This window comes from Fusarium odoratissimum (genome assembly GCF_000260195.1).
Source record: "Fusarium odoratissimum NRRL 54006 unplaced genomic scaffold supercont1.5, whole genome shotgun sequence".
Classification (NCBI taxonomy): Eukaryota; Fungi; Ascomycota; class Sordariomycetes; order Hypocreales; family Nectriaceae; genus Fusarium; species Fusarium odoratissimum.
In genome coordinates, this window is record NW_022158691.1 from 1,552,108 (window position 1) to 1,571,836 (window position 19,729).

At 48.8% G+C, this 19,729-nt stretch overlaps 8 protein-coding genes across 11 annotated transcripts; 5 read left to right on the forward strand and 3 right to left on the reverse strand.

Annotated features, from left to right (window-relative positions):
• The first annotated feature begins 900 nt into the window (after positions 1-900).
• Positions 901-4,282, forward strand: FOIG_04477 (uncharacterized protein). Of its 2 annotated transcripts, XM_031202728.1 has the most exons (4): positions 901-1,136; positions 1,229-1,374; positions 1,445-2,562; positions 2,615-4,282. In XM_031202728.1, the coding sequence occupies exons 1-4, from the start codon at positions 1,091-1,093 to the stop codon at positions 3,009-3,011; spliced, it is 1,707 nt and encodes a 568-aa protein (XP_031068175.1). In that variant the 5' UTR covers positions 901-1,090; the 3' UTR covers positions 3,012-4,282. The 2 variants fall into 2 exon arrangements, with proteins under 2 accessions (XP_031068175.1, XP_031068174.1); XM_031202727.1 differs by having other exon boundaries at positions 901-1,374.
• Positions 3,104-4,533, reverse strand: FOIG_04478 (uncharacterized protein). Its single transcript, XM_031202729.1, has 2 exons — positions 4,380-4,533; positions 3,104-4,282 (listed from the first exon to the last, which is right to left on the reverse strand). Exons 1-2 carry the CDS (start codon positions 4,397-4,399, stop codon positions 3,229-3,231), a joined length of 1,074 nt encoding a protein of 357 aa, XP_031068176.1. The 5' UTR covers positions 4,400-4,533; the 3' UTR covers positions 3,104-3,228.
• Positions 4,534-4,771: 238 nt separating this feature from the next.
• FOIG_04479 (uncharacterized protein) lies at positions 4,772-5,992 on the reverse strand. The gene is made up of 3 exons (XM_031202730.1): positions 5,737-5,992; positions 5,497-5,683; positions 4,772-5,431 (listed from the first exon to the last, which is right to left on the reverse strand). Exons 1-3 carry the CDS (start codon positions 5,821-5,823, stop codon positions 5,082-5,084), a joined length of 624 nt encoding a protein of 207 aa, XP_031068177.1. The 5' UTR covers positions 5,824-5,992; the 3' UTR covers positions 4,772-5,081.
• A 20-nt stretch (positions 5,993-6,012) lies between these two features.
• Positions 6,013-7,934, forward strand: FOIG_04480 (uncharacterized protein). Its single transcript, XM_031202731.1, has one exon. It carries the CDS (start codon positions 6,084-6,086, stop codon positions 7,065-7,067), a length of 984 nt encoding a protein of 327 aa, XP_031068178.1. The 5' UTR covers positions 6,013-6,083; the 3' UTR covers positions 7,068-7,934.
• A 1,682-nt stretch (positions 7,935-9,616) lies between these two features.
• FOIG_04481 (uncharacterized protein) lies at positions 9,617-12,581 on the forward strand. Of its 2 annotated transcripts, XM_031202732.1 has the most exons (3): positions 9,617-10,617; positions 10,673-11,759; positions 11,806-12,581. In XM_031202732.1, the coding sequence occupies exons 1-3, from the start codon at positions 10,444-10,446 to the stop codon at positions 12,126-12,128; spliced, it is 1,584 nt and encodes a 527-aa protein (XP_031068179.1). In that variant the 5' UTR covers positions 9,617-10,443; the 3' UTR covers positions 12,129-12,581. The 2 variants fall into 2 exon arrangements, with proteins under 2 accessions (XP_031068179.1, XP_031068180.1); XM_031202733.1 differs by having other exon boundaries at positions 9,777-11,759; positions 11,806-12,431.
• Positions 12,582-12,934: 353 nt separating this feature from the next.
• Positions 12,935-15,310, forward strand: FOIG_04482 (uncharacterized protein; the record flags this gene model as incomplete). Of its 2 annotated transcripts, XM_031202735.1 has the most annotated exons (4): positions 12,935-14,020; positions 14,078-14,240; positions 14,296-14,868; positions 14,946-15,310. In XM_031202735.1, exons 1-4 carry the CDS (start codon positions 13,139-13,141, stop codon positions 14,972-14,974), a joined length of 1,647 nt encoding a protein of 548 aa, XP_031068182.1. In that variant the 5' UTR covers positions 12,935-13,138. The 2 variants fall into 2 exon arrangements, with proteins under 2 accessions (XP_031068182.1, XP_031068181.1); XM_031202734.1 differs by having other exon boundaries at positions 14,296-15,131.
• A 658-nt stretch (positions 15,311-15,968) lies between these two features.
• Positions 15,969-16,696, forward strand: FOIG_04483 (uncharacterized protein; the record flags this gene model as incomplete). The annotated part of the gene is made up of 2 exons (XM_031202736.1): positions 15,969-16,061; positions 16,535-16,696. The coding sequence occupies 2 exons, from the start codon at positions 15,969-15,971 to the stop codon at positions 16,694-16,696; spliced, it is 255 nt and encodes an 84-aa protein (XP_031068183.1).
• On the reverse strand, positions 16,328-19,595 carry FOIG_04484 (GTP-binding protein rhoA). The gene is made up of 5 exons (XM_031202737.1): positions 18,712-19,595; positions 18,366-18,393; positions 18,040-18,237; positions 17,828-17,962; positions 16,328-17,728 (listed from the first exon to the last, which is right to left on the reverse strand). Exons 1-5 carry the CDS (start codon positions 18,777-18,779, stop codon positions 17,570-17,572), a joined length of 588 nt encoding a protein of 195 aa, XP_031068184.1. The 5' UTR covers positions 18,780-19,595; the 3' UTR covers positions 16,328-17,569.
• Between the last annotated feature and the right edge of the window lie 134 nt (positions 19,596-19,729).

Here is a 19,729-nt window from a genome sequence, read left to right on the forward strand (position 1 = left end):
GTGAAGAAGAAAAAACGCGATTCGACGCGCGAGACAGATAAGAAAATAGCATCGTGAGGATCCACTCGAATATGACTAAGCTCGATTTCACCTGGACATTCAACCAGAGCATCTTGTCCAGCTTTTTGTACTATCTACTCAGAGTTAACTGACTTGATTTGTTGCAAAAATATTTGAATCAGCTTTGAATTCGTATCTCAGATAGTTTACCCTCGCCGAGTAAAATATCTTGCATAGATCTTGAGTTCGTGATTCACCAATGCTGATGTTTGCGTCTCTTACACGAAACGCTGTATAGGAACCAACTGATTGAGGTTCACTGATGGGCCACATTGAATTCACCGAGTAATGAAAAACCCTATTCTTTGATCAGACATATCATTGGAGTCTTTCTTTATGGCACCTGGTACTGACTGCAGTTGCTGATAAGTGAGTCAGTGCAAAGGAGGATGTTTCACTAAGATAGGAACAGAAAAGAACATTTTGTCCTCATAACTGTGGCACAGAATTGACAGTGTTTGAAAGGGGTCCATACACCGAATCAGAGAGAGTTGAGCCGTGAGTTACTGTTCCATTATATGTAAGTAGCGAACCATCCTCAGTCAGTGATTGGAGGCCATTCTCGAGTCTAGATCCTGCAAGGTACATGAACAGCAGCTGCAATATATATCACACAGTCGGCCATTGGTTTTTGAAAGTTAAGAGAATATTTCCATGATCAAAATCATATACTCGTGCAACTGATATAATGCTACAGTAGTAGCCGGCCGACAATTCGGAGCCGACCTCGCCGGAAGATCAGCCGTTGAAACGTCTCGGAACTCCAGGGCACTTCCAGGCCAAGTCCACTAAATTCCACCAGGTACGTCAGCTGGTGGCTGCTGACATGCAATTTGGAGACGGGACACCACCTACCAACGGAACCTAACACGAGGGAGGGTCAGTAATTACTGACACGTACCAAACATCCAATTCCCGTTTGTTCCTCTTAAAGCAACCTGTAATCCACCCACAGGCGCTAGGATTATCTGCACGACATTGAACCTCTAGATCTGGGTCTGGATGCTCTATCCAGACTAAAAAGCTCACCATGTCTTCCACCGTCGCAACGAACCCGACCCAGGAGACGAATTCAGGTGCGTGCAATCCCTACCCCTGCCAATTGACGTGGAAATGGAGATTCGAGAACGTGTCCTAACCCATGGGGCCTCGCTTCCTACTCGTGCAGGGTCGTCAAAAAAGAAGAACAACAAGAAGAAGAAGAACGCCAACAAGAACAAGGCTGCTGAGCAACCTGTTAGTGGTAGTTCAGACCCTCAACAGGGTTCAGATAAAGAGACCCTCGAAGACGAGCCCGAGACACCCACTCAGCCCGTACGTAGTTATGATGCTCACCTCCCATATCATACAATTGCGCGCGCGCTGACATGTATCAACTCCACAGGAAACTCCAGTCAATGCAGACGCAGTCAATGCAGACGAAGTCGTAAACGAAGAAGCTCCTCCTGCCTACAGTAACGGGCATGCCGTAGAGCCCAAGGCTCAGAGCAACGGGCTCACACCCCCTCCGGTTGATGGCGAAAAGGAAAAGCCCGACGATTCAGATACCTCCGCCAAGCTAGAGGCCATGAGCCAGGAACGAGAGGCCTTGCGGGCCGAGGTCGAACAGCTACGGAAGCAGCTCGAGAATATCCAAGAGACGCACAGCAATGAAGTCACACAACTCAAGAGCGATCTAGAGGAGAGCAATGCTGCCAAGGAGAATGCCGAAGAGGAATACCAGACCCTTCTTGGTCGAGTTGAGAAGATTAAACAGACGCTGAGCGACCGGTTCAAGCGTGACAAGGCAGAGCTCGAAGAAAGCAAAGAGCGTATAGAAGAGCTCGAGGCAGAGAATGAGGAACTAAGAAATAACGCTGTATCGTCTGGAGACGATGTCGCCAAGCTAAAGGAGGAGCTACAAGATGCGACCAGGGAGCTCAACACTCTTCGAAGTCGCAACAACCTATCAGCACAAAACTGGAGCAAGGAGAAGGAAGAATTGGTCCGACATGTTCAACATCTTAAGGAGGAGATGGAGACCACCGCCAATGCCATGGGCGAATGGGAAGTTATCGCCATGGAAGAGCGATCCATTAAGGAGAGCTTGGTTGACAAGGTCTCGGAGCTAGAGGAACAAGTTACTATCCTACGACAAAACTACGAGAACGCCACTACAGAGCGAGAGAGCCAAACGACCCTTATCGAAAACCTACAGAACGCCCTCCGCGAAATCCAAGATGCTCGCAAGAAGGAGCTTCGCGATATGGTCGAAACAACCGAGGCGCAAGTCCAAGCTCTCAAGAAACAGGTGCAAGAAGCCGATGCCCGCGCAAAGGAAGCTGAAGAAGCCAAACAAACGCTCTCACAAGAGCTTGAGCGAACAGCGCCTTACGAGAAGGAGGTCAAGGAGAAGAACCTTCTCATTGGAAAGTTGAGGCATGAGGCGATTGTGTTGAACGACCACTTGACGAAGGCACTACGGTACCTCAAGAAGACAAAGCCGGAAGACAATGTTGACAGGTACGTCTGGTATATGACAACTCATATGAAGCTTTATGCTAACTACGACTAGACAAATCGTCACAAACCATCTCCTCCACTTCCTCACACTCGACCGTGGTGACGCCAAGCGTTTCCAGGTCCTCCAAGTAATGGCTGGCTATCTCAACTGGACAGACGAGCAACGAGAGCAAGCCGGTCTCGCTCGTCCAGGCACATCATCTAATTCTCTCCGCCTACCCATGTCACCATTTACACGCACACCAAGCTCACCATCTCTCAACACCGATCTCTTCAACGAGTCAACATCGGCCAAAGACAAAGAGTCTTTGTCTGAGCTATGGGCAAACTTCTTGGAGCGCAGCGCACAGGAGGGCGCTCTGGAAACACCAAGTAGGAAGGGTAGCACTAGCAGTGCTGCTACGGGACCAGTGAGGCCAGAGTCGACAAGGCCGGAGTCTAAGACTTAATGTTGAATGTTGGAATTATGATGTGGAAATTACACTAAATGCATGTATGGAGTGGACACGGTGCATGTTTCAGGGAGAGACATAACGCTCGACTGTTACAAGAGAAAGGATGAGATATGGTTTTCATGGTTATTCAAGCCAGGTTTCAACGGTCATAGACCTCTATGTAAGAATAGCTCTGTTAAAGAAGGGTTGGGATAATACGCAGGAGGACGGATTAGATACTATCGTCGTCTGCCGTTTCTCCACGCAAGGAGTGCAATACATTTTGTGCATACCCTTCAGCGTCCCTCGTTATGGTCGCCACGTCAATGCGATTAGTCAATGCATCGTTGACTCCCTCCACAACCTCCCTTTCCTCCATGACCTCGCCCATGAGGCGCACTTCGTGGCTCCAGTAGGCATGGCTTCGTGATCGAAGATCTTCATCGCGCAGCGCAGTGTTCTTGACAATGCCGAGAGCACTAAGCTTGCTCTTCACGATAAGGAGAGCACGGGAAGTTGCCTCGATGCGCTCCACGGGCGATGGAGGCTCGACGAAGGCGCGGTTTGTAGCAGATAGATATAGAAGCCAGCCCAGAGCTGCATCGAAAGCTGCGAGGGTGACGAGGCGCGCAACTCTAGCAGTCCAGTAAAAGAAGTCGACTTCTGACAGACGCAGAGCACGTGCGTTGGCTTGATAGTTATAAGAGTTGACAAAGTAGATATCGAGAGCGGCAATAGTCATAGCAGCCATTGTAGCCTTTGGTCGCCATTGGGAACCAGCTCGCCCCGTGAAAGTCGGACTCGTAACGAAAGCAATGGCGAAGAGGTTCGCGATATGAGGCCACAGTAGTTGTGGTAGAGCATAATAGAAGAATGTCTTGGGCTCTTCCGAAGTGCAGAACGGGCAGTTCGCGAGCACTTCAGGCCCAAATTGCAAGTATAGCAGCCGACTCTCCAAGTTGACAAATCTGCCCCTCAGCGCTTCGTCTTGCTTCGTAAGAACATTGTCAGGTCTTCCGACTGCAACACGGTTGAATAGAACATCGACTGGGATCTGCAGGCGACTCTGGGTCGCAAGGAACACGTTCTCGGGTGCGAACGGCGGTAATGTCTTGAGGATGTAGCTGATGATTAAGAAGGCGAGGAGGGCGAGCGCAACGCGGACTTTGGGCGGTACGGGAACTATAGGCGCATGTCGGGCTTGCGAAGAGGCTTTGACGGATCTATAGTATGATATGGCCTTTGGTAAAAGTATAGGGCCAAAGAATATGAGGAGAGACCGGAGACTGGTTAAGGTTAGTTATTGATTGCACACGATGTGTAAGTGGCTATCAGGAAGAATCAAGTCACGAGGACAAATTCAATACTAGGAGATGTACTTACGAGTCCCATGGGATCGCCATTATGGCGAATATCAAGCCGAAATGGTCGTGTTCCTTTGTTGGTTCTGAGTTGTCGAAGTTGAACACGTTTTGCTACAAGATTGAGACGAGGCTGATAAACGACGTCAGTTCAGGAACAGCTTCATTAAGGCAAAGGTGGCGCCAAGCCCAAGGTAGGCCTGAAGGACAGCGTCTGTCGGCCAATGTGGGGGCTTAAACTTTTGGTGGGGCCGACGTCTCTTTTCAACGTAAAACCTCGGATTTTTCTTCTCTTTAACAAATTTCTTTCCTTCTTCACCTCAACCATTCACCAGAAGCAACTCCTCTTCTTCGCCTTTTTGTTCACAATCACACCCCTCACAATACTCACTATAGCTCAGTAGCGCAATAATATGGCTCTTGCGCCGTTACTCACTGCCTCCCACTCCCCCCGTGCATCCGTGTATCATCATTACCATTGGCACTTTCGAAGCTTTGGCGATCTCTCTGTGGTCGCTAGAGTCAATATGTTGCCTAGATCAAGCCCCAAATACCCTGCCAAGGGTTATTCTCTGTCGTGTTACAAAGTCTCAGCTTCGGCAATGAGGAACTTTGCGTCAAATTTATCTAAGAGATACATCTCCAATCGTAGTCAAGCTTTGCTCGTAAATATGCATGTTTTTACTATGTGCGCGAACTAGCTACATCTATCAATGCGGTTTGCCTATGACTTCTTCTTCTCCTCCGCGGCGACCTTCTGGGCTGCGACGGGTGCTTCCTTGGCCTGCTTCGCGTTGAGGAGCAGACCAGCGATACCCACGATCAAGTCGCTGAAAAGCGCGATAACTCCTGTGCATGCCAACTGCCACGAGGCGATGCTCACGCTTCCGATGGGGGCGCGAGGGAAAGACAGGATCCATTCCGCCCAGTAAGGGAACCAGCCGTAAGGAAGCCAGAACATGGGCTCGGTAGCGTACCAGAAAGGCAGGAAGTATTGCGGAGCGCGTGTCACGACGATTCGGAGAACGGTGAGGATCTTGTCAAAGTTGGATCGTGCTGCCTCGTTGGTTTTCTCTGTAGTGTTCATTTGTCAGCTCTCTCTTTGATTCCCCTGAATCTCTACGGCATATGCAACGTACTGGTCTTCTCTAGCTGTTCGAGAAGCTTGTCGTGCTGACGACGGAGCTTTGCCCACTTGGCAAATTCATCCTGACTACTCGTGGAGTTCAGATCTCGTCGGACCTTAAGGTAATCGGCCTGGAGCTTGCGTTGCTCGCCGGCAGCCTTTGCTGTCGATACGGGGAGGAAGTTGATTATTGTCCAGAGCTTTTTCAATTAGTAGCTGAGCTAGAGGACACGGCCTGGGCTAAGTAGCATACCAAGTTATTGATTGCGGCGGCTCCAATGGTATTGACGAGGTTGACAACAACTTCGACAACGAAGATGCTAAGCATTAGGGAGGCCATCTTAGGAATCGAAGTGTATCTTATCGGTAGTAACGGGTGATAAGCGTTGAATATGTGAGCTCTGTATTCGGCCCTGCACCAACCTAAGGTTGAGCTCGTGATGTTGATGATGATGTTGGTTTTGGTGGTTTGTTAAACGTGGTCAAGCCATGTCATAACCCCGACACTTGCATGGAGCTCCATAGAACCCCTCCACACCACGTCGGTTGAACCAAACCTACCCTATACTTCCAACTCACCTTCTTTCCTCGATCATCCCAATGTCACGAGCACTCGACAAGAGTCTCAAGGAATCTCTTAAGCATGGCGATCATCATTCGGTATTTCTAGAAATCTCAACTGTTCTTATTGAGCCTTCAAATGAGCCTCTAGAGATCGAACTGTTGGGTAAAAGCCACATCCTAGATGCCAACGCATCAGTCTTGCGAGATGACAATGCAGTGGCCATACCAAAGTTACGCCTCGTGCAGGCTTTCATAGTGGCACAAAGGCTTCTTAAACAGTCCCAGGCTGATAGCCAGCGAGTATCGTCAGAAGATATCTCAAGGTCAACTGCAGTTATTCTGTTGATGGACCCAGAGCATCTGACAGCTGCCAACACAAGAAAGCGACTGATCAGAGACAAATTGAGAGAACAAGATCTGCAAGACAGACTTCACCTCGAGAAACACCTGATTGATAGTTTACTGACCAGTCGGCTTCATCGACATACGAAATCGCCAACACTATGGAATCATCGTCGATGGCTGATACAACAATTTCGTGTTTACAACATCAATGTTCCAGCCGAGAATGACCTCACAAGAACCATCATGGTATCTGGAGAAAGACACCCACGGAATTACTATGCCTGGTGTCACGCCAGATACCTGATCAACGCCTTTATCCTACCTTTGTCAAGTTCACAAGAAGGAATATCACGCATGATCATCGCTACGCAAAAGTGGTGCTTTGCACATCACAATGACATATCTGGCTGGCAATTTCTTCTATTCCTGCTGGACAAGCAACCTGCCGAGACTTCGCCCGTGTTTCGCGAGACATTGAAACTCGCAGCCTCGTTCAAGTGGCGGAATGAGTCTGTGTGGTACTTCCTTCGGCTTGTTGCTGCTCGGGGAGTCGCAAACACTGACAAAGAGGAATTTGAAGGCCTGCGAAAGACACTCTGGGAGACCGCGTCTGAGGACAGTATTGAGAAGAAGACGCTTGAAAGAGCAGAGCAGTGGCTCATGGCCAGTCAATGATCGTGGACGACTTCGTAAGGAACCGGAGTTGAGGATCCAGGCTGAAACCGAAACTCATTCATGGGTTGCCTCACGGGTGTCTTTCGGGTACATGCGACTATGAAACATGGGAATAGACATTGGAAATAGAAACAATACGGTCTCAACTGGAGCACAGACGTTGAAAACCGATGATATTGTCACGATCCTTATCAAAATGAAGATCTGCCGTCTCTTTGACATTGAAATATTGAACCCTGAGAGGCCCTTGGCTAGTGACCTATCACAGCTGAATGCAGATATGGTTCAAAGCTGCAATATATGAATTCAAATTGAGGTCTACCCTGATCGACACGATCCGAGCAGATAGTGCTGCCGGGGTCGAGATTAAAATTCCGAGAGGCATTGACGGAGCCGTGCGGTTGTTTCATCAACGGGGTCAGTTGACAAGGGACTTCCTGGACCATGAAGCTATCCACTTGTGTTTAGGCATTCTGAATTAGCGATGAAGTCATCGAATCGCATGCAGCGAGCAGAGATCCATCGAATATATATTGGAATCTCAGTGAAATTGCATGGCTACTAAGGAGAGCTTGGCGCCAATGTGAGAAGGGCGGAAGCCAATGAGATGCTGTATTGTAGATTGGAACATAGAGTGTGCATGTCCTTGCGATCGGAATGATACATTTGCCCAATTTGGCTCGGGGAAAGATTGAACAGAGGATATTGTTATCCCCAGCTTGTTTGCAACTAAGAACAATGGCTGCTTTTGCACGATGATGGGAGCTTTGACGTTGCTCGCGTCAGGGGTGAGCTTGGTTGTCATGCGTGAGCTTAGAGAACAAACATTAAATAGGAAACAAATTCCACGTAAATAGGTTTGAGAATATGATATGTTTTTGCATTACCATTACTTAAGAAGGATTGGGCCTGAAACTGAGTCAATAGCATCTCGATGTTGCTGCTTTCATGTGAATACAGGGCAACAGGGATAGGAACGTATCCGAGAATCCATGTACACGTGGAGAAGAAGCCAGGCGGCCGATAGTCCGACCTCGAAAGACTTATGATAGTTGGGGCTTCAGCTCAATGAACCAGTAAATTGAAATACTGTGCAATGTGATCGATATAGGCACTGGTCAAGTATCAAAGTGTCAACTTTACCGCCGCATAATCTGCAAAAGAAGCGCCTGACAATGACCAAGAGGATCTAGAAGAAAACTGGAGCGAGCCGAGTGTTTTGAGGCTCACAGTAGTCAGGGGAAGTTACGTGGTAGAGCTGACGTTGACCGGTAGAGTGGCGCCGTCGTTTGACGCGTAAGGTAAGGAGACAAAACGCTACTGCAAGTCAGTTGAGAAAACAACAACTTGAACTTGGCGATCCGATGGTGTCGAGTCAAGAGATGCAAGTCTAAGGGGACTTTGGTGTCAGCTTGACGCCAGGGCATCAAGCTTTAAAACTTCTTGGCCATTGATATCAATGCGGAATTGGAATTTGGTTACATGGCTGTAACGGTCTGGTTGATGAAACTCTGGATTCAACGTTATGATAAGGTTAGATATGGCCAAGACTTCTAAAATCTAATGGCTGTTGGGATTCAATTCCTTGACGAGGCTTTCTTCTTCATACGCCATAGCCAATACTTTGAATATCAGCTTCAGGCAAGGGAACCACAATATTGCTCCTGGTTTCCACAGAACGCGTGTTTCGTTTTCACCATTGACAGTTGAAAACGCCTGAATCAATCGGCTGAAGCTTGTTTTTTTCCCTTTTGCCGCTTGCTCCACGTTGCGTTGCACCATATCTCGTGTGTGCCACTCTGTGCAGATCTTGGGGGGGATAAGTCTAACCGAAAGCATCGGCTGCATGTTAACTTATCCGTCCCAGGGGCACAGAAAATTGGCGTTAGACCCTGTCTCGGGGAGTTGTCACTGAACGAAAGCAGCACTTTGCATTCAACATTCAGGCAACGTCGCTATCTTTGGGTACGTATTAGGTATACGAGATGATGAAGTAGCACCAGAGGACAAGCATATTTTCGGCCGATATCGAGGTAGCATGGGGGACAAGCAGACAAGGTAGGGCAATCTCCACAGCTCGAGTCCACCGTAATAAACAAGCGGCTAAGAGTAACGGGCCATTCAGAGGCTGACGACCCCTGAACCTTACAGATGAACGTTCGGTGGGTGTCCAGTGATGAGCAGAGATGCACTCTGATGGCGGGCGGGTCGAAATGCACGTCGACTCAAGCTGGCATGTGGTGGAGATCGTTTTACGAGCGGCGTTTCTCTTTGTTGTTTTCAGGTCCCGTCGTGTTTGACGGTTGATTCAGTCCGTCAGATGATGAGATACCTGATCTACAGGTACTGGACCTTGGTGATCGTCGAGCCAAGATAACTAATATCCAATCAAGGGGTCTATTTAGCTTGGCTTTGGATCTAGAACCAAGTCTGATTGTGAGAGATGGGAGAGAACTTTGGTGAAAGATTGAAGGTTCTGTGGTCTTCGTATCGTGGATATAACGTTGGTATCATGTCATGATAGTAATATGATGTGTCTATTCTGACAACTCTTATCCCTTCCGTTCGCCTGCCTCTTTGGGGCGATATCTTCAGCAGGTACAGGACCTTCAGGTCACTTTCTATCCCCTGTATCTAGGTAGTGCGTAGTTTGTCTTGAACTACAACCTCGCCGGGTGCTCTCTGCTCTCCACTAGCTGTGGCTATCTCCCCATACCAAGACTAACCCACCTCTTCCCGTCATTCTCTATCCCTCCGAACTCCACTCACTCACCTCGACCTCTCTCAACCTCTTTTTCTATGCTATACTCTACCTTACCTTAATTTGTAATAATTCCCTCCCTCCTCCGACTTCCCTCAGCTTTGTTCCTTTCTGTTTATTTCCATTTCTCGTATTTGTATTTGCACATTTCTTTGTTCCTCTTTGTCTCTCGTCTCGATCCAGGACCTCAGCCGAGTACTCCGACTTCCGAGAAACCTCAACGCCCTGTTCCAGAAAAAGAGAGACTCGAGTTGGTCTCACTGTAACCAAGCCACTTCCATTGTCTGGCTTGTGTTTGTTGCATCTTCGCTTGTCCAACTTGCATCAGGTTCTGGTTATCAGTCGGCATCTTTGCTGTGCCGTTTTGTTTCCAATGCTGGGCTCGTAATTCTAATCCTTTAATACATCTCGCCAACTCTGGCTCAAGAGGCGTCGCCTCGATTCTGTCTTCCTGTTACGGACGCGTTTGAGACAAGCTGTTCCAATTAGCTTTGGCTCTGGTCTCACTCCGTTTTTGTTCAATACAAGCCAATCCAGGTTATATCAACCACCTCCAAGTGCATATTCCATACGCGCCAGGGAGGTTTCGTTGAATTGACTCAATATAGCCTCAATATGCGTCCAGGATCTCTATTGGTGCAATTGGCTTTGGCCTCATCTGCCCATGCCTTCTTTCCTTATAGTCCGAGCTGGCGTGTCGATGTAGGACAAAAGCGTATGGCACGAAGTCCCAAGAGTGTGGGCAATGGTGGTGGCGTGCGTATGGATATCAAGCAAAGATCACCTCAGGTTTGTTTCTGGAGAATTGCTTGACAGTTTCATTCCATTGACCGTTCAATTACAGTCCAGCCAACCGATAACTGAGAGAGCAGCTCACGAAGCAGCACGATTGATTGCCAAATATGCCGGAGGAAGCATCCCTGACACCAGTACGCTGCTCAAGCGTGATAACAAATACGATGTCATGGAGGCCACAGAATCGACAAAGAAGCACACTCAGGGTGTTGACCAGGACGGAACTGACTATTCATACTTCATCGAGGTCGAGATTGGATCGGAAAAGAAGACAATGTACATGCTTATCGACACTGGCGCTGGATCAAGTTGGGTTATGGGCACTTCTTGTACCAGCAAAGCGTGTGAGATGCACAACACATTCGGCGAAGGCGACTCGGACTCTCTCGAAGTGTCAAAATCCGACTTCAACATTGCATACGGCTCTGGAAAGGTCTCTGGTACCTGGGCAACCGACACAATCACTGTGGCTGGCATGAGCATCAAGTATCAGTTCGGATTGACGCATACGACCTCGGACCAGTTCCTCGAATTCGCTTTTGACGGCATTCTTGGTCTCGCCATTAACAAAGGATCCGACAGCAACTTTCTCAATGCCCTGGCCAAGTCCAAGGAAGTCGAAAAGAACATGTTCTGCGTTGCTCTGAACCGTGCAGCTGACGGTACAAACGAAGGAGAAATCAGCTTTGGCTCACCGAATCCCGACAAGTATTCCGGCAAGATCACGTATACTTCCATTGGCGAAGACAATGACTGGGCTATTGAGATCGACGACATGGGCTACAACGGCAAGAAGGCAGATATCGGTGGCATCCGCAGCTTCATCGACACTGGAACATCTTTCATGTTTGGATCACCGGACAACGTTAAGAAGCTCCATGCTCTTATCGACGGAGCCCAGAGCAGCGATGGCACCACATATACTGTACCTTGCGACAGCAACGGCAACTTGACAGTGACTTTCTCTGGAGTCGACTATGTCATTTCACCAAAGGACTGGGTTTCTCCTCCCAACAAAGATGGCAAATGCACCAGCAACGTCTACGGTTTCGAGGTTGTTAAGGGAGCATGGCTCCTGGGCGACACCTTTATCAAGAACGTCTACGCCGTTTTTGATGCGGACGAGCGCCGAATTGGTAAGTTTACATATTCCAGTGATTCAACTTGTGCTAATGGGAATAGGCTTTGCTACCAACGCTATCACAGATGGCTCAAGCGACGACAGTGAAGACAGCAGCTCTTCAACAAAGACGATGACCGCCAGTCAAGCGACCAAAACATCTGATGACACCGAAGAGACTGGCATCACAACAACCTCTGGATCAAAGGCAAGTGCAGTACCAGACATGGGCCTAGGCAAAGAATCTGTCTCATCTGGCACTGCCACTGCTGACACAAACGAGCCAACCGAAACAAAAGGCTCCTCAGCACCTTCAGGGCCATTATCACAAGCCCGCTTCACATTCATTTTCTGTATAGTATCATTTTTCGCCCTCCTGGCCTAGAAAGAGTCAGATGAGCGGCACTACATTCTTTTTAATACCCAGATACAATCGTTAGAAGCGCAGAGAAGCGCGTATACATATTTTGAGAGCTGCATAGAACACGAAGATATCGTGCGAGGGGATACGAGGACAGAGAGCTCACAGCATGGGATGACAAGATGTGGTTCGAGCTACAACGATACCCGATCGAACAGAGGAGAACATGACGGGTTTCTACAGATGGCAGATGAAGCCATGCTATGAGTATTTTTTAGTAGACATAGACCATCAACGCCAATAGAAACATTGGATGGACTGAATTGCTTTCTGATGGTACCAAGGTGAATTAACAGCTTGGTGAAGATCAGAGTGTGCTTGAACGGACAATTATAGCTCATTCTCAGACGACAGTTCCTAAGGTTTTGGTGAACGCCCCTTGAATACAGCCGTTGAAAAGGAGAGTGTAAATTGGACCCCTATTTTTGAGTCCCTGGAATTGTAAGGGTCTTTGAGCTAGGTTTGAGGCACGATCAACAACGGTGAGATAGCATTATAGCTCAAATAAAGAGAGTTCTTGTGCAATTATTCATTTGATCGTAGAATAGCAAACAAAACTTCTCAATAGAAGCCTCAACCTTTATTTAACACCTCTTCAAATATTCTTGGAATGATCCGTGCCCCTGCATAAGCCTAGACACAACTAGTGGGCGATTCCAGCGATTTCACAAGGGGCATTACGCCAATCCCAGCGCTTATCATGCTGCAAATGACGCTAATGTTTGCTATCCATGCTTATCTGGGGGAAGGACAGACAACCAACCAACCAACCAACCTATCCTTAGAATAGGACCTTTCCATTTACAACTTACAACCATTCGACTTTCTATCCTTTTGCTTCGCAGTCGATCTTTTACACCTAATTATTTGATTATTTCTTCCTTTTGACATATACGCGAGCGAATCGAACATAATCCTTTATTCGTCCGGAGGAAAATGTACACGCAATATCAACTTGCTACTCCCCTTCGACAATGACGCACGCCAGGAACGATGACCCCCCGAACCCGCACGGCGAAGACCGCGGTCTCCTAGAACACGGTCACGATTACGACGACGACTACTTTGGCGTGGGCGACGACGATTATAGCAGTGGAAACGCCAGCGCAGACTTAGGAAAGGCTTCAGGCAAAGTTGAAGCTGATGGCCAGCCCCGGACTCCCGGCCGCGTGCGCTTCGACTTGACACCGGAGATTGTGGGCGTTAGCAATGGAGAAGCTTTTGGCGGGTTTGCGGATCGTGAGAGACGGTCTTCAGATGATGCGTACTTTGATGTTGAGGAGGTGACGAGTCCGGGGCGGGCGCATCGTGTACCGCTTCTGACGGACATTGAAGCGCCGAGCGTGGCTCTTGCGAATTCGATGGGGGATCCGTCTGAACAAGCTGAACATGAGATGAACCGACCAAAGTCAGGGCTCAAGTCAGCCTTCATGAATATGGCGAACTCCATCATCGGTGCGGGCATCATTGGCCAACCATACGCTGTGCGCCAAGCCGGACTGGTCGGGGGAATCTTGCTGCTGGTAGGCTTGACGGTTGTAGTCGACTGGACGATCTGTCTTATTGTCATCAACAGCAAGCTCAGCGGGACGAGTCATTTCCAAGGAACAGTTGAGCACTGCTTTGGACACTCCGGGCTGATCGCTATCAGTGTTGCGCAATGGGTCTTTGCGTTTGGCGGAATGGTCGCATATGGTGTCATTGTTGGCGATACGATTCCTCATGTCCTAGTCGCCGTGTGGCCGAACTTGTCGAATGTGCCTGTAATAGGACTCTTGGCAAATCGACAGGTTGCCATTGCGGTGTTTGTGATGGGCATTGCCTATCCCCTGACGCTGTATCGCGATATCTCTAAGGTGAGAATTACAATGCGGATCGTCCTGTTGGAATTTGGGCTAATGGAATTTGGGCAGTTGGCTAAGGCAAGCACGTTTGCGCTTGTTGGTATGGTGGTTATTGTTCTCACCATCCTTATACAAGGTATCTTGACACCATCGTCAGAACGGGGCTCGTTTACACCTTCACTTCTCCTCTTCAATGGCGGTTTCTTCCAGGCCATTGGTGTTATTTCATTCGGTAAGGACCTGTCTTGATCATCCGAGCTTATGACCAGAGTTGCTGACCTATGTAGCCTTTGTTTGCCATCACAATTCGCTCCTGATCTACGGGTCTCTCAAGACACCTACCATTGATAACTTTTCCCGAGTCACTCATTATTCAACTGGTATATCGATGGTGTTCTGTCTTGTCCTCGCTCTAGGCGGTTTCCTTACTTTTGGTGACAAGACGTTAGGCAATGTCCTCAACAACTTTCCAGCAGACAACACCATGGTCAACATTGCACGTCTTTGCTTTGGCCTCAACATGCTCACCACCTTGCCCCTGGAGGCATTTGTCTGCCGTGAAGTGATGTTGACATACTTCTTCCCTGACGAGCCCTTCAACATGAATCGTCATCTCCTCTTCAGCACAAGCCTTGTTGCGTCAGCTCTGGTGCTAAGTTTGGTGACTTGTGATCTTGGTGCTGTGTTTGAGCTTGTTGGAGCCACGAGTGCTGTGGCCATGGCTTACATCTTGCCTCCGTTGTGCTATATGAAGTTGACGACGCGAAGCTGGCGGACATATATGGCGGGTGCAGTGGTCGTGTTTGGTATGATTGTCATGGTCATTAGTGTGATCCAGGCTGTGCAGAAGATGATCAACAGTGAGTTCCCCTGTGTGCCCTGTGAAGATCTGGATCTTGGACTATTGGTCAATGGAATATGTACTGACACTCCACAGGCAAAGATGGACCGGCGCAGTGTGTATAAGCACCAGGCGTTTCTTACCTCTACCTTTTCACTTTTATTCAAACAACATTATAGCATAACGAAGCACAACAAACATAGACCCTTATTGGGACAACAAGCGTGTAAGATAGTACGCATGAAAGCAAGATGCGTGACTGCAGGGAGTATCGCTGCTTGAGATATATAAGTCATGTAAAAAAGGTGGATGGTTTGGTTGCAAATTTATCAAATAAGATCAAAGAAAACCATGTACCATGTACATTGGATTGTGTAAGGAGTTACATGGCGTGATATCGGTATTTCAATCATTATAGAGTTTTCAGTTCTTCGGCAGATGAACTCGTATTCTTATTGCTCTTCTTATCTATGCTTATGGGTGAGGTGAAGCTATGATATCTGGCTAGGCAATCACTATACTTTGCCCAACATGTTGAAGCCAATATTTCTGGACAATAGCAGCATTTCAAAGAAACTATTCCTTTCAGACCTTATGTATTCTCGACATCCATATCATAAGAACAAATTACTTCATACACCGCTGAAGCTGTTATGACCTGCTCCTCACACGATCCTCCATTCCCCACCCATCTTTCAACCTCCGCGGGATAACCAAACATGACTTCCACTGTCTTTTCTCAAAACAAGTCAGCATCCATACAGTGTGCCACGTTACTGCCGTACCTCACAGCAAGTGGATCACAAAAAATCACCACAAAAAGAAAGTGAAGCTACAAGCACAAGGAGAGGGGTGTCACACGCAACGAATAGCAGGAGGGGGTAAAACAAAGCAGAAGCCCGCTATTTGCGCTTACAATTAACGAACCCCGCTTTGGGATAGAGAAACATACGTAAATCTCGTGTGAGAGAGGAATGATTTGTTTGAGGTTGACGGTTATATATTAGGTTCCCTTTCCCCCCTCTCTGTGGTCCCTTCTTCAGTGCTCTCTCTCTATAGTCAAACTTCATCTCTTCTTTCTATTCTCATCACATACTATTCGTATATCAATCAGTCAAGATGCAGCCTCTTGTTGACTACCACGACAACACTTGCCCCAAGTGCAACGCCGCCATCGAGGGCGGCGGCAAGACTTGCGGTAGCTGCGGTGCTGTATGTCTAATACTCGCCCTCTCGTCTCTATCTGACATGATGCTGACTGCTTCTAGCACTGCCCCGTCTAAACTCCACAAAGACCAAGAGACAGATTCACGATGATATGATGAGACGGACGAGAAGTTGCTTATACCGGTGTTGGGCTAGGTCAGGGATGCATACAATGGAGTGTGGTTGGGGGTTTGGGTGGTTGCTGTGATGAGGCCGCTGTTCGATAGCGTCACTCTTTTTTTGGGCCGTTGATATTCATGCATTGGGTGGTATTGTGAAGCAGAGGATACGCTCGCTCGCTCATTTGTTTTATCTCGATACTGAGGAAACAAGACCGATATTTACCTCATATCATCGTGTGTGCATCGTGAACTGTCCCTCTTAAGCTGCGCCGCGCTCGCATAGCTGATCATACCAACTGCCTCACTTCCGCAGTGATTGATGGGATTACATCACTGATATCACCCAAACCAAAATAGGCTCGGCGCCGATCAAAGAGTCTAGTATGGGATGGGGGCCACATGACTAGACATTGGCACGTGGACAAGGAGGCTGTCTTTGATAAGACCAGTCAAGATAAGGATACCAAGACGGATAAGCATCTTGGTTCAAGCTGGCTGAGGAATGACGGCCAGTTATAAGTAGTGTAACATGACATGCCAATGCATAACAAGACACAAACAAGACAAGCTAGGTCTAGGTAGATAGGGATGGTCACGTCGTTCAAGAGCATACATACATTAACATCACAAAAACAGATAGACAGGATATACAAAAAATCAAGAGATTAAACAGGCAGGCCCTACGCAATAGATGTCCCATCTCCATGGTCTAAGTAACGGTCTCGAGGCTTCAAGAGAAAAAACGAAAAAATTTATGGCCTGGACCGACTTGGTTCCCCCAGCCGGACCCCATATCCACACACAAGCAGACACAAACGCTCTCGCCGTAACAGCCCACGGAGCCTCTCCCGGCCTCCTGACACTTCTCCCTGATAGTTCCTCATCTGTCAGTCTGCAGTGGCCGACAGACCTGGCAGGAGAGCGAGGAACGAGAGCCACTCCTCATCCTCCTCCTCAACAGCCCCCCAAACAAGAAAAAAGACATCTGGCCCACCTCCCCCATGCGCGACAAGCACATACATAAAACAAAGGTCCCGCTCGCATGCCAGTGGTGATAATAAAAAAGACGAGGTATCTGCCGGGAAAAGTAACCGCCTGGGAGATCCAGGAGGTCCAAGAAACCATGGGCTCTGCCGACAAGAAAACCATCAATCCAGCGAGAAGGGTCGGCGCGTAGGCCGATGGACCAGACATGAGCGAGACGATATCAAACTCCAGATTCCGAGAAAACCGATGCATGCCGACAGCCTTCTCCTTCTTGGCTGCCACGAACCCGTATCCGAACTGCCGGGGCCAAGTCGAGGTTGAACTGGAACGACAAAGGATTACAACGCAGGGTCAAGCCACGGCACGTGTGCGTGGGCTGCGCTCAGAGGGCTTCCATAGCGCCCTTTACAGAACAAGGCACTTCTTGTGCTTGCTACCACGGGTGCTTCGCGACAGCAGAGCAGCGCGAGTAGCGTGCTCGAACACCTCGCGGACACCCTCGTTGGTCTTGGCTGAGCACTCAAGGTACTTGTAGGCAGCGATCTTCTTGCGAACCTCCTCACCCTATCGACAACTGTTAGCATGTTTCAAGAAGACGTGCAGCAAGCTGGCCAATCAAGTTTCGAGAGCTTGATTGGCGCTTGTTGGGGCAATGTATCGTACCTCCTCGGGGGAGACAGGCTTCTGACTGGTCTTTCGGAGCTCCTCGATGGTCTTCTGGTCGTATCGCAAATCCTTCTTGCAGCCGACAAGAATGATAGGGAGACCTTGGCAGAAGTGCAGAACCTCAGAGATCCACTGTAAGAGCACGTGTCAGCAAAGCTGTATCAATAGCAACTGAAATCCAGCCAACTGGCACTGGAGGGCGAACAAACCTTCTCCTGGACGTTGTCAAGAGAGTCGGGAGAGTCAACAGCGAAGCAGATCAGGATAACGTGGGAGTCGGGGTAAGACAGGGGTCGAAGACGGTCGTAATCCTCCTGACCAGCAGTATCCCATAGGGCGAGCTCGACGTGCTTGCCATCAACCTCGACATCGGCGACGTAGTTCTCGAAAACGGTGGGGACGTAGACCTGAAGGCGGAATTGTCAGCAAGGAGGTTGTTGTGGTGATGCCCGTTGCATGATAAGGATGTTTATCAAGCCGCGTGGCTAAGCGTGCGAAGGTTGAAAGGCGACGCCGCAATAAAGTCAATTCTTACCTCAGGGAAAGTGCCCTTGGAGAAAACACTGGAGGATTGGTTAGCATCGTGTTGATCAAGTGGTTTAGAATAATGATAGCGATGATGGTAATGAAAACGGCGACGGAGGACGGTGAGGTGAAGCAAGGGGCATGTGCGTCTATCACGGTAATGATAGAGCTGATGGCGTCAAGCGATGCGAAGCGCTGGGCTGTCCAAGAGACCAAAAACCATCATATCGCCCTCTTCTTGAGACTCTATCTGATAGAGACATTGTGATGCCAACGTGGCGATGGGATAGGAACGTGATGGGCGACGGGAGGTCGACTTTGAAGTCGTGTCGTGTCGTGATAGAAGGCCAACTCACATCAACAAACAGGTTTTACCACAAGCACCATCGCCGACAATGACGAGCTTTCGGCGGATCTCAGCCATGGTTATTGATTAGATGTGGTTTTTGGTTAAAAAGTTGAAAGAAATGGACGAAGTTGCTGGCGTGAAATGCGAGCTTGAGCTTGAGCTTGGGAGATGGTGCAGGTTGTGAGTTTCGCGGAGGGCGGCGGCTGCGGGTCGATGGGGATGGGAAATGGATGGACAGAGAAAGAGGAGAGTTTGAGTTGGGTTAGGTTGGGACTGGCAGTAGAGAGAGCAGTTAGAAAAGAGACGCGAGGAAGAAGGGGCTTTGGTTTTTTGGGTGAAATAGGCTTGGGCTTGGTTTTTTTCTCGCTAGGACTGGGGGCCCGACTGCACTGCAGGCACTGGAGCGACAGCCCGGGGCGGGCGCCAGGACAGGATAGGACCCAACAGCGGGTGGGCAAGCACAGGACAGCAGGCAGCCAGGGCAGTTCCAAGGACGGGAGGTACCTCGGAATAGCGCGTCAAAAGTGCTGGAATCAAAGTACCAAGTGCCAGTGTCAACGGTCTTGGTGCCGGTGATGCTGGGGGTTGGGCAGGGTTGTTGAGAACAAGCAAGGCGTTTGCAAACCGCACTGTGTTTTGATAGCGTATCTAAGAGCAGACAATGACAGCTGAAAGTAGGTTTCGGCTTTGAATCAGAACCAAGTTTAGAGGTTGATTCACTTGGCTAATGCTGTATGCCTCTAGCTTGTCATATATCCTTTGTGCTCATTTGAACTATCATATTGAAAGTGTCAACAGCCGTCCGCGTAGATAAGCCTCCTGAACATCACATCTTCAATCAGGGATTGACAAGGCTGCAAGCTTTGTTGTTTCCCTCTGTTGCTGGGGCTGCGAGCTGCTGGGGCCCGGACTGGGCTCTTTGATGATGAATGTTTCCCCTGGACTGGGCTGGGCTCAAAAAAGAAACGCTCACTTGACCAAGGTACACTTTCACCGATATTCCCACACAAACGGTACTTCTGCTC